Here is a 12,371-nt window from a genome sequence, read left to right as displayed (position 1 = left end):
CATCTCAGATCTTTGGGACAGGAAAGACTTTAAAACCAAGCAAGAGCTAGAAAAATATCACAAAATGTAAAATCAGTAATTTTGATTACATCAAATTAAAAAGGTTTTGTACAAATAAAACTAATGCATCCAAAACTAAAAGGGAAGCAACAAATTGGGAAACAATCTTTATAACAAAAACCTCTGACAAAGGTGTAATTACTCAAATTCATAAAGAGCTAAACCAGTTTTACAAAAAATCAAGCCATTCTCCAATTGATAAACAAGCAAGGGACATGAATAGGAAATTTTCAGTTAAAGAAATCAAAACTATTAAAAAGCATATGAAAATGTGTTCTAAATCTCTTATAATCAGAGAAATGCAAATCAAAACAACTCTGGGATATCACCTCACACCTAATAAATTGGCTAACATGATAGGAAAGGAAAGCAATGAATGCTGGAGGGGATGTGGCAAAGTCAGGACATTAATTAATTGCTGGTGGAGTTGTGAATTGATCCAACCATTCTGGAGAGCAATTTTGATCTATGCACAAAGGGCCCTAAAAGACTGTCTGCCCTTTGGTCCAGCCATAGCACTGCTGGATTTTTACCCCAAAAATGAAAAATTCATGTATAATAATATTCATAGTTGCTCTCTTTGTGGTGGCAAAAAATTGGAAAATGAGGACATTCCCTTAAATTCGGGAATTGCTGAACAAATTGTGGTATATGTTGGTAATGGAATACTATTGTGCTCAAAGGAATAATAAAGTGAAGGAATTCCATGTGAACTGGAACAATCTCCAGGAATTGATGCAGAGCAAGAGGAGTAAATCTAGGAGAACAGGAGAACATAAAGGGACCAATACACTCTGGTACAATCAAATGTAATGAACTTTTCCATTAGTGGCAATGCAGTGAACCTGAACAACTTGGAGGAATCTATGAGAAAAACCATTGTCCACATTCAGAGTAAAAACTGTGGGAGTAGAAACAGAGAAGAAAAACAACTGCTTTAATATATGGGTTGAGGGGACATGGTTGGGGATGTAGACTCTAAATGAACATCCTAATGCAAACACCAACAACATGGAAATAGGTTCTGATCAAGGACACAAGTAATATCCAATGTAATTGCATGTGGTGGGAAGGGTGGGTGGAGGGGAGGGAGGGAAATGATATAATTCTTGTAACCAAGGAATAATGTTCTAAATTGTCTAAATAAATTAACTTAAATTAAAAAAAAGTTTTAAAAATTCAAAAATCAAAAAAGAGTCAGAGAAATCAAATGAATAAATAAGTAAATTGGACACCAGTATTGACCTGATGGAAGCTATAAAAGCAAGATTGATCAAAACAAAAAGGACAATCAAAAGATAATAGCTGAAAATCAATTTTTAAGGATGAGAATTGGGTAAGTGGAGCTATTGATTGATTTCATGAGACAGCAAGAAATAATGAAGTTAAATCATGAGAATGAAAAGATAGAAGGAAACATTAAATATCTCATTGAAACAACAACTGACCTGGAAAACAGATCCAAGAGAGACAATTTGAGAATTATTGGACTACCTGATAGCAATAACCAAAAAAAAAATGCCTCAACATCATATTATAAGAAATTATCCAAGAAAACTGCTCTGATATTCTTGAACAAGAAGGCAAAATAAACATTGAAAAATTCCATAGATCATTCTCTACATTAAGACAACTTCCACAATTTATTATAGCCAAATTCAAGAGCTTCCAAGCCAAGGAAAAATACAACTAGTTGCCAGAAAGAAACAAGGAGCACCAGTCAGGATTACATAGGATTTGGCAGCTTCCTCACTATAGGACCCCAAGGCTTGGAATATAATATTTAAGAAGGTAAGAGAACAAAGTCTGCAACTAAGAATCAAACCATCAAAACTGACTATATACTTTCAGGGCAAAGTATGTGTATTTAGTAAAATAGAAGAATTCCAAGCATTCCTAAAGAAAAGACCAGAACTAAATGGAAACTTTATGTCCAACTACAACACTCAAAAGAGCCATATAAAAGGAAAACAAGAAAGAGAGGGAAAATTTAAGGGCTTCAATAAGGTCAAATTGATTATATTCCTATATGGAAAAATGTTAGCTTTAACTCTTAAAAATTGTTTTCATTATCATAATAGATAGAAGAAATATACATAGACAGAAGGTAAGATATTTAGGATGATATGTAAAAAAAATTACGGGGGAAAGATTGTAATAAAAGAAACATGAAGAGAGGTAAAATAGGATAAATTATACCACATAAAGAGGAGCATTGGGGTGGGGATGGGGGGATACTATTATAAGAAGGGAAGGAAAAGAGCGGTCACAGGTAATAGTTAAATGTTACTCTCAGTGGACTCTGCTCTGAGAGGAAGAACAGCCAAATTCATTGAGGTATAGAATTCTATCTTGCCCTATTGGAGGTGGTGTGAGGAGGGGGAGTATTAAAAGGGAGGGAAAAGTTGGGAGGGGTGACCAACAGACCCAAAAGAGAAATAGGAGGGATAAGAAGGGAGTGAGTGGGAAGGAAAATAAAATAAAGGTTGGGAAAAGGGAGGCTGATTAAAAGCAAAACACTGGTGTGGAAGCAAATAGTTAAAGAAGAGAGGGCAAGATTAAAAGAGGAAATCAAAATGATGGGTAATACACAAGTGGTAATCATAACTCCGAATGTGAATGGGATGAACTTACCCATAAAATGGAAGCAGATAGCAGATTTTGGATTAAAAACCAAAATCCTACCATATGTTGTCTAAAAGAAATACACATGAGACATGTAGACATACACAGAGTAAAGTTAAGAGGCTGGAGCAGAATTTATCAGGCATTGACTGAAAAAAAAAAGAAGGCAGAAATCACAATCATGATATCTGACAAAGCCAAAGTAAAAATAGATCTGACTAAAAGAAATAAGGAAGGTAATGACATCCTGATAAAAGACAGTAAGGTAATGAATAAATATCAGTACTCAAAGATTTTTAAAGGGGAAACTATTGGAGCTTAAGGAGGAAATAGATGGAGACCTCAATCTTCCTCTATGAATGCTAGATAAATCAAAGCAACAAAAAATAAGAAAGAAGTAAGAGATGTGAAAGAAATCCTAGAAAAAACAGAGTTAATAGATATATGTAAAAAGTAAATATACCTTATTTTCAACAGTACATGGTACATTTATAAAGTCTGGCAATGTACTAGGACATAAAAAACATTGCAAATGAATGCAGAAAAGCAGAAATAATAAATGCAATGTTTTCAGATCATAATGTGATGAAAATTATAATTAGTAAGGGTACATGGAGAGGCAAATTAAAAATTGATTGGAAATTAAATTAAATATATTAAATAAATTCTCCAAAACTGGTGAGTTGAAGAACAAATCAAAGAAACAATTACTGATTTCATTGAAGAGAATGACAATGAGAAAACAGCAGATCAAAATTTATGTGATACAACAAAAGCAGTACTCGCAGGAAAATTTAAACCCCTAAGTGCCCATATTAAGAAAAAGAGAAAGAGGAGATTAACATGTTGGGCATACAACTAAAAAAACTAGAAAAAGAACAAATTAAAAACCCTCAGATAAAGACCAAATTGGAAATCCTAAAAAACAAAGGAGAAATTAATAAAATTGAAAGTAAAAGAACTATTTAACTAATAAATAAGACTATAAACTGGTATTTTATAAACTGGGGAGGGGAATGAGATTGACTGCAATAATCTTCTAGCACTCAGCCTATGATACTGTAATTGGGAACTGCTGAAGTTAATAGGTGGAGTTATGATTTAGTGAGATCTATGTTTTAGGAACATTACTTTGGCAGCTTTGTAAAGGATAGCTAGGAGTGGGGAAAGATTTAATACAAGAAGACAAATTAAGTTACTATTGACAAGAAAAAACTGATGAAGGACTGAACTAAGCTAATGGCTATTTGCATGAAAAGAAACATAGAGATATATGAGATTTAGAGAACAAAATTATAAGATTTTGAAACTTGTTGGATATATGGGATTAGTGATAGCGAGAAATAGAGAATAATACAAAAAATGTGAACCTGGGCTACTAAAAGGTTTCTGTTCTCAAAGGAAATAGGAAATTTTGGAAAAAGTATGGTTTTTTGGAGAAAGATGAATTTGTTTTGAGCATATTCATTTTGAGATGCTTACAAAACACAGAGAGTATCTAATGGGCATTTGGCAAAATGGAGAGAGAGACAGACACAGAGACAGGGACATAGAAACAGAGAGAGGGAGAGAGAGAGAAAACTTAGAGAGACAAAGAGCTGGAGAGAAAACTAAGGATGAATATATAGGTCTGGTAGTCATAATCCTAAAGATGACAATTAAACCTACAGAAACTCATAAGAGTTACTGTGAATGTATAAACAGATGGAAGATATGTATCAATCACATATGAAAAATATGGTTACATAGATTATCCAACTGTATTGGAGGTAACATGGAAAGATATCTGTAATTTGGCCAATTCTTCTCCAAAAAACCCCCCAAAATATGAGATTCCCATCCCAGAAGGACTCTGAATAGGCACTTGGTCCTTTCGGTTTCTATCTCCTAAAAGGGTATGGTGATAGCTAGATAGCTAGATGGATAGCTAGCTAGCTAGACAGACAGACAGATAGATAGATGTATGTGTATAAATAAAAGTGTATAGACAGACATCGATCTCTACATACACATATATATATGTGTATATGAGCACCCCTTTAATATTGCTAGTTGACAGGTACGATAGTATCAGAACAAAATATTATGCTCTGGTTGCTCTTAAGGATCAGGCAGGGTAGTTCCAAACCTGTACCTGCTAGAATGACTTCTTCCCACCTGGTTATATAAAAGCCATTCATGAATAGCAGAGAAAACTCACTTATTCAAGCAATGAGCCAACAGAAATCATAGCAGTTTTATATATACAATGTTTGTATGTGTGTGAATATCCTAAAAATACCCAATAATGAATGTATTCTTTAGGTAGAAGCAAGATAAGATTTTTGTTCAAATAAAGAGAAGAGGTCTAAAAATACTCAGAGGAAAGGTCCCCAAAGTCTTTACAGAGGCAAACTGGAAATCAAGAAACAGTTGAAGAGGAAAATTTCTACATATATTCAATTTAAAAAGTTTTTCACATCTCTACATTCCACTCACAAAGAGTCTCTGGAACTATTCTGTCCCTTAAACACAATGCCAGTCTATCCTCTTTCCATCAGTTTGGAATTATCTCTCTTTTTCACATATTTAGTCAAATCCAAAGCTACTTAGGCCTAGTTGGAAATCCAAGTAACAGAGCAGAGAAGTAGGAGCACAGTGATAGCGGTGGTGGATGGAGGGTTAGGCCATACTGACTTTACTAGTTCTTATATATCTTTTTTTTTTTTTTTGGTCAAATGATGCCTCCTCTAATGGGGAGAGGGGAGGGAGTTAACTGGGTATTTTAATGTAACAGACAAATAAGTTTTTCAAAATTATGTCCCAACTATTTTTTAAGACCTCATGTTCTTGAATCAATCAGAGCTCTGTGCTGGATGCCTTACACCTGTGTGATAAATTGGAAATATCACTGAATCTAGAGGTTTAAATTCTGGCTCTACAATCTGTGGGATCTTGGGCAACTCATTTTACCTTACACTACCTTAGTTTTCCCATCTGTTAAATAAAAGGTTTGGACTATGACATGTCAAAGTCAAGTCTCTTCCAATTCCTATGAATATTAATTTTAAAGAGTCAGAAATATAAATCAAACAAATTTCAAATATTGACTATCTACGAGAAGCTACCCAGCACCTATAAAAGTATTATTTCCAAGATGCCTCAGTGCCCCTCAGATTTACCAAGTTCATTTTGGGTCTCTAGCTTATCTGTTTACAGGTTCTCTGTTTACAGGAGGGAAAGGAGTTTGTGGCAGTAGCTGTAGGGTGATGATAATGATGCCAAAATTAATTATAGGTGTTTACTGACAACTATGGGCTGTTTTTCTTTTTGTAGAAGAAGATTAAGGTTCTTATAAACAACTCTTGCCCTGAAATTCTGTGATTGGAGTAGTTGATTATTAAATAGTAAAAATTATTAATGTAAATTAATTTTATATATAATTAAGATATTTATGTTTTTAAGGTATATAAAGTTCTTTCTATACAACAAACCTATGAAATAGTGAAATATTATTGTTCTCATTTTATAAATGAGAAAAACCAAGGTTCAGAGAATTGAAATTAATTTTTCAAAGTCTTTATGTAACTTTATATAACTTTTCCAAAGTTACATAGCTTGTAAGTGTTAAAGTGTTGTGAAGGTTAAAATCACCAGGTGAGAATTTTCCTTCACAAGTTCAAGTTTTATTTGAAATAGGAAATTCACAATTTACATGAAGATAGCAATATCTGTGAGGTAGAAAATTATGCAGAATTTCATATATGTTTATGAAGTATTAAACAAAAGATGTGAGGAAGAAGAAAACCATGTATGTAGCATGGGTATGATAATCTTATACAAGATAAGAAGTAATTTAGTGTCTTAAAAAAACCCTTGCCTTCTGTCTTAGAATCAATACAGTATATTGGTTCCAAGGCAGAAGAGTGGTAAGGACTAGATACACATGCGGGAGCATGCTAGAGAGGGCTTTTCCCTTTCTCTTCTCCATGCATTTGAGGAAATTTCTCAATTCGCCTACCTCTCTGACCAGCAGCCCAATGGAAGTGACTCCTCTCTCCCCTGTCTGAGGTAAGGTGGGGGCTCACATGTGGTATGAGAGTTTCAGTTTGAGTACTTGGTTTTTAAAAGGTTTGCCATCACTGGGCTAGGCTAGAGGGCTAGGTAATTGAGGTTAAGTGACTTTCACACAACCAAGAAGTACCTGAAGTCATATATGAGCTCAGGACCTCCAGTCTCTAGACCTGACTCTCAATCCTCTGAGCCATCTAGCTGTTCCCAGGTACTTTTTACCTATAGCAAATACTTTTTTTAATTTAAATAAGTGACAAAGGGAGTGACATGTTAAATATATTGGGGAAGTGCTTTTTTTTTTTTTACATTTCATTTTATTATATAGTTACCTTATTGACAGGAATTATGTTTTTAACATTGAAGTAGAATCCAAAATAAACCATGTTGAAGATTCCATGTCGTCCCAAAGTTGCTGTGAGCCCTTTGTTGAGTCCTTGGAGCCCCAGACCTTTTGTCTTAATGATATGTCTTGCATAACCCAGAGTGGATGGCTGCTGCAATATGGGAAAAAAAAACAAAAAGAGTCACCTTTGAAGCTATGAATATTTCCTTAAGCTTCTATTTAATTCAGAAGCATTAGAGATTTTCCTACCATGCATCATCACTGTTAATAACTGAGTTAAAAAGTTAAAAGTCTAATATAATAAAAATCAACAAGTCTATATTTATAATAATAAACAGTGTGGAAGTTTGTTGGAAAAGAAATGAAAACTATCCTCTGAAGAACTAAAGGACCTAACATTATTTAATAACTACTTCCATCTTTAGTAGATAAACGAATAGAGTCAACTCCAGTTTATTCTCACTAATGGAGGGGAGTGTCAAGGTGGATAATCCAAAGCAGTGGAAAACACTATTATTGAGTGCTTTATGTTTTTTTTTCTCTTGTAGATGATTTACCTTTCTAATTATGCTTTTTAAGGTTAATACCAAAATTACTTTATATTCTCTAATGCATTTCTAGAGATAGAAGAGGCGAAGTGAGTCCTAGATTAAAAATTAGCCAGACATAGGCACTCCAGTTTAGTGTATTTAAAAGGAAAAGTGGTACTCAGCACATCTCATACTGAAAGTTAGTTGTAATTTGCTCCACCCATTCCACTAGCTCTTACAGATTATAATCTGTGGCCCAGCAGCTTTGGGGTACCTAGAATCTTCTCAATGGTGCTTGAATTTTAGCTACTTCTAACATTTGCTAGTGAGCTCCCCTTCATTAATACAGATGTTTGCCTAGAGTTCATTTGACTGTTTTTAAATTATGGGTATGAGAGGGAACTCCTACGTATTTTTCCATAGCAATATATGTGGTCCAAATGAAAAAGGTCCAAAATTTGAATTTTTGTGAGCTGACTGGAAGCATGAAAAGTAGGGCCCCATGATGCAAACAATGGAATTTGCTTTAACCCTTCATCTGGATCAGTATTCATTAGAGAAAATTATGGAAATATATTTTCCAATTAAAGCTGTTTTCTTGTTAGTTAATGTGCAAATAAAGTCATATTACCAGGATAAGTAGAGCAAGCATCATGTAGTCCTTTTAAACATCTTACATTCATAGTCATCTAATTAACATGATACACAAGAATTAATCTGAATGGTAAATTCCTACAGTTCCTGCTAATACATGTTTAATAAGTTCATTAATCAGCTAAAATTCTCTAGTATCACTCATCTCTTCATTTAGATAAATTAGATAGATTAACTATGACAAATAGAATTAAATTCAAGGAAATCTTTCCCTTTTTATAAATCATTACAAACTACATATGATAATGCCTTAAATTAATAAATGATATCCAGTAGTTTGGAGAGGAAAAAAAAACCCAAGGATTCTGAGGCTTTAAGTTAATTTTCAACTCCATGAATAGGACTTTTTTAATGTGCACTTTAGTAATTGAATAATAACACCAATAATTTGCTTTTTAAAAAATAGTCTCATTACAAATTGACTTGAGCCTCACCCCTTCAGTGAGGACCCTTATGTTCTCAGGCATCATAAACTACCTGCCCCACTGCTGACTCCTCAGATCAAAAATTATAGGGAAAGTGAGAGGAGTGCAGTTGTTTTATGGAGAAGTGGAACAGAAGAGAAGTAAAATAAGTAGTAGACTCCACTTTTCCCATTACAAACATTATCACAAGTCCTTCTTATTTTGTAACCAACAGGATGCAAGGAATACAAACTGCTTAGAATTCAAACTAGCAACATTAAGAAAACTACTACCATAGGTGGGACTAAAGACTCTCTTGGGTCAGGGTCACAGCCCTGACATTAAACAAATACTCAATAAGTAGTCATCAAATACTTACCATCAACTATATAGCACTTTTTTGCATTTTACAGTGAAATTCTAAAAAGCATATAGCATATAGTTAATAATAGTTACATTAAAAAGAAGCACCAATCCTTCTAGCATCTCTTCTATCCAGCTGAAAAGATTTACCTGATGACAATCAAAAGTTGGAAGAAATTTGTGTGGGAGACAGAGAAACACATAGTGGGCACTCGTAATAGACTTGTTGAATTAATTAGAAAATGAATGCGTAGTGTTGTTTTTTCTTTCTTTTTTTTTTTAAATTTAATTTATTACCTTCTGAAGTCTTAGAGTCAATACTGTGTATTGGCTCCAAGGCAGAAGAGTGGTAAGGGCTAGGCAATGGGGGTTAAGTGATTTGCCCAGGGTCACACAGCTGGGAAGTGTCTGAGGCCAGATTTGAACCTAGGACCTCCCATCTATAGGCCTGACTCTTAATCTATTGTGCTACCTAGCTGCCCCCAGTGTTGTTTTTTCTTAACTGTGTTCCATTGAGGTATTCTTTCCATTTCCCTTTGTCCCTAAGACACTTGTGACTAATCAAAAATTTCAAGATCTAAACTCTTTTGAGATGAAGCCAAATTTACCTCCTGTGGTTGGAGATGATCTTTTTAGTTTAAGTGCTTTTCAATAGACACACCATGATTTCTATAGTTCTTCTGTATATCAGTGTGTGGGTGGGTGGAGAGAGGTGTGTATATAATTGTTTTCCTTTTTTTTCTGAGCTAACAGTTTGTACCATTAGTCTACTTCACCAGACTTTCAGCAATAAAATTATATGAATATGTATTAGATGTGATAATAATTGTGAAATAAAAATACAGTTAAATTCAGGGCACCGAATTGCCTGGGATTATGAGAAGTTAAATGATAGAGCCAGTATGCATCAGAGGTGAGACTGAACCATCTTGATTCTAAATTCATCATCCACTATGTTATTCTGCATTTATATATAATTCCTATGCAGCATAACTATATAGTTAGTCACTTCAGAGGTTTGACAAATAGTTCAAAGAAATTTTTTGTAAGTCATTATAACTTAAAGCATGAAAATTTGTCTTTATTTGTTTTGGTTTAGGATACTGAATGATCGAAACATAAGGAAATATTTAATTAGAAAGGAAAAATATGACTTTCACTGGGATGCTAAATAGGAAAATATAGAACCATTTTTACTTGTTCTCTGTCAACATGGGGAATTTTACTAAACTTATTTGATTATTGGGCTTGCATTTCAAAACAAAAGACTGACTGATTAACATAATCAGCCAAATGATTCCAATAATATACAACCAAACAAATCATTCCTGAGAACAAGCCCTAGCTCAATTTCCTTCTAATATTTTAGTTTCACTATAGTTTTCATATTTGGTTACTAGTCTCTAGTAAGGTTGCATTCTAACTTCCTCATGTGTACTTTAAGAGGAAATGTGTGCATAAAACTAGACCAGGCTAATGATAGAATAAGATCTTTAATACATTGAAATCTCTGAAAATTATTAATATTTTTGAGGCTGTCAAAGTCTTGGCAACAATGATTTTAATAACTACTGGTTACAATAATATAATAATGACCAGAATACCTTATATTTAGAAGAGTGCTAAAAGAATAATCTTTAACTATTCATAAGAGATATGATAATTTTTAACCTGGAGGTTAATTCAGAGTTAATTAAGGCAACAAGTTAAGATGTATAATCTAATTATTGCCTGTCATTTATTCAGGACCTCAAAGTTAAGTACCCAGTAGTTTTGTTTTTTTTAAAGGCCTAAATGGTGTAATCTAACAGACAAGAACCTTTGGCTGAACAGTGCTCTCTGATACCACGCTGGGGCACTGATTCATTACAGACTGAGGGAACAGTCTTACCAATAAATCACTAAGACAATTTATGGCAACTTGCTGTATTTTTTCTGGACTCCTTCCATTCAAATGGTGACCAGGTCTGGCTCAGTTTAACATATGAGCTCACAGCAAGAGGTGTTAGTCTGCAGGCATTGTTCTTTAGGTAAATAACCAACCAAGTGTGGCCATCAAGTAGAATTGAATTCTATATAAAATGCCAAGTTCAAAACATGATGCCAGTGGCTTTCCTCCTCTTAGAAAAAGCCAACAAGGAACACTATGTCAAAAGATAGCATAGTTCATATATGCTCACATCTTCCCTTCCTAAAACAAGGTGAATTTTATGGTATCCCAAAGCCAATATATTACATTAAATTTCATTGTGTGACTGGAAAGCAAACCAGATAAGACCTGTACACAATAGAGTGTCCGACCTGAGGCTTTTCAAGATGCTGTATTGTTTAAAAGAGAGAAAAAAAATTTTAAAAGATAGGAGAAGGGAGAAGAGAAAAGAGACAAGATGAAAGGAAGGAAGAAGAGAGGAGGGGAGGAGAGGATACAGGTGTGTTGGAAAATTCTCTTCCTTTTCAGAAAAAAAAAAGTAATTGCTTTTCTTTAGATACGTGAAGCCTTAAATTTTTTAAAAGATATAACAATCTTTGAAAGTAAAATTCAAGAGCAGGCATAGGCAATAAGCAAAAAATATTCTGCCTTTTATATCTGTTTTAGATCATAATCTGTTTATTGTGTGAAATGTACATACAAAAATGGCATTATTAAAGAAACTCTATCTGATGATGAATGAGATCATTTTGAACTGATCCATTATGTCTCCTCTGGGAGAACAGGTTTTCATAAACAGCAACTCCTAAACACAAAGACTTAATACTGTTTCAATACAAGACTATTCGATTATTCACAAAGGATATGGGTCTATCATGCAGACCAGGTATTTTTCCAGCTTTATAACTACTACCACTGTGTTTCTGCTCCAATGATTAACTTATTGTTTTTTTTTAAGTTAGTTTTATTTATTTCATCAAATATTTCCAAATAACATGTAAAAAAATTTTGTCATAAAAAAGTTTCAATTCCAAATTATTTCCCTCCTCCTGCACTCTCTCCTCTCCTTGAGAAGACAATTTGATATTTATTATATATGTGAAATTATACATTTCTATATTCTCCAAGGTACAAAATAAAATGCAAACAAAATAAAGCAATAAAATAAAGTTATTTTTAAAGTATGTTTGAGTCTGGATTTGGGCTCCATTGTCTTGATTAGAGTAGCTAAATCTCTTGCATTTGATCATCCTTACAATATTGCTAGAGTGTACCGTGTTCTCCTGCTTCCACTCAATTCACTCTGTGTGAGTTCATATGTCTTCAGGCTTTTCTGAATGCATCCTGCTCATCATTTCTTATAGCACAGCCTCAATTTCCAATTCTTTGCCACCACTAAAAGAACTGCT

The 12,371-nt window shown here is 33.8% G+C and overlaps 1 protein-coding gene across 1 annotated transcript in view; it reads right to left on the bottom strand.

Annotated features, from left to right (window-relative positions):
• Nucleotides 1-12,371, bottom strand: part of SLC25A21 (solute carrier family 25 member 21) — a 989,784-nt gene that overhangs the window by 50,815 nt on the left and 926,598 nt on the right. Inside the window, exon 7 of the mRNA XM_056811006.1 lies at nucleotides 7,068-7,232. Coding sequence (XP_056666984.1) covers nucleotides 7,068-7,232 — 165 coding nt within the window. The remainder of the gene's footprint in view (nucleotides 1-7,067; nucleotides 7,233-12,371) is intronic.

The sequence above is a fragment of the Monodelphis domestica genome, chromosome 1 (genome assembly GCF_027887165.1).
Source record: "Monodelphis domestica isolate mMonDom1 chromosome 1, mMonDom1.pri, whole genome shotgun sequence".
Taxonomy (NCBI): domain Eukaryota; kingdom Metazoa; phylum Chordata; class Mammalia; order Didelphimorphia; family Didelphidae; genus Monodelphis; species Monodelphis domestica.
This window is presented reverse-complemented; position numbering and strand designations above follow the sequence as displayed.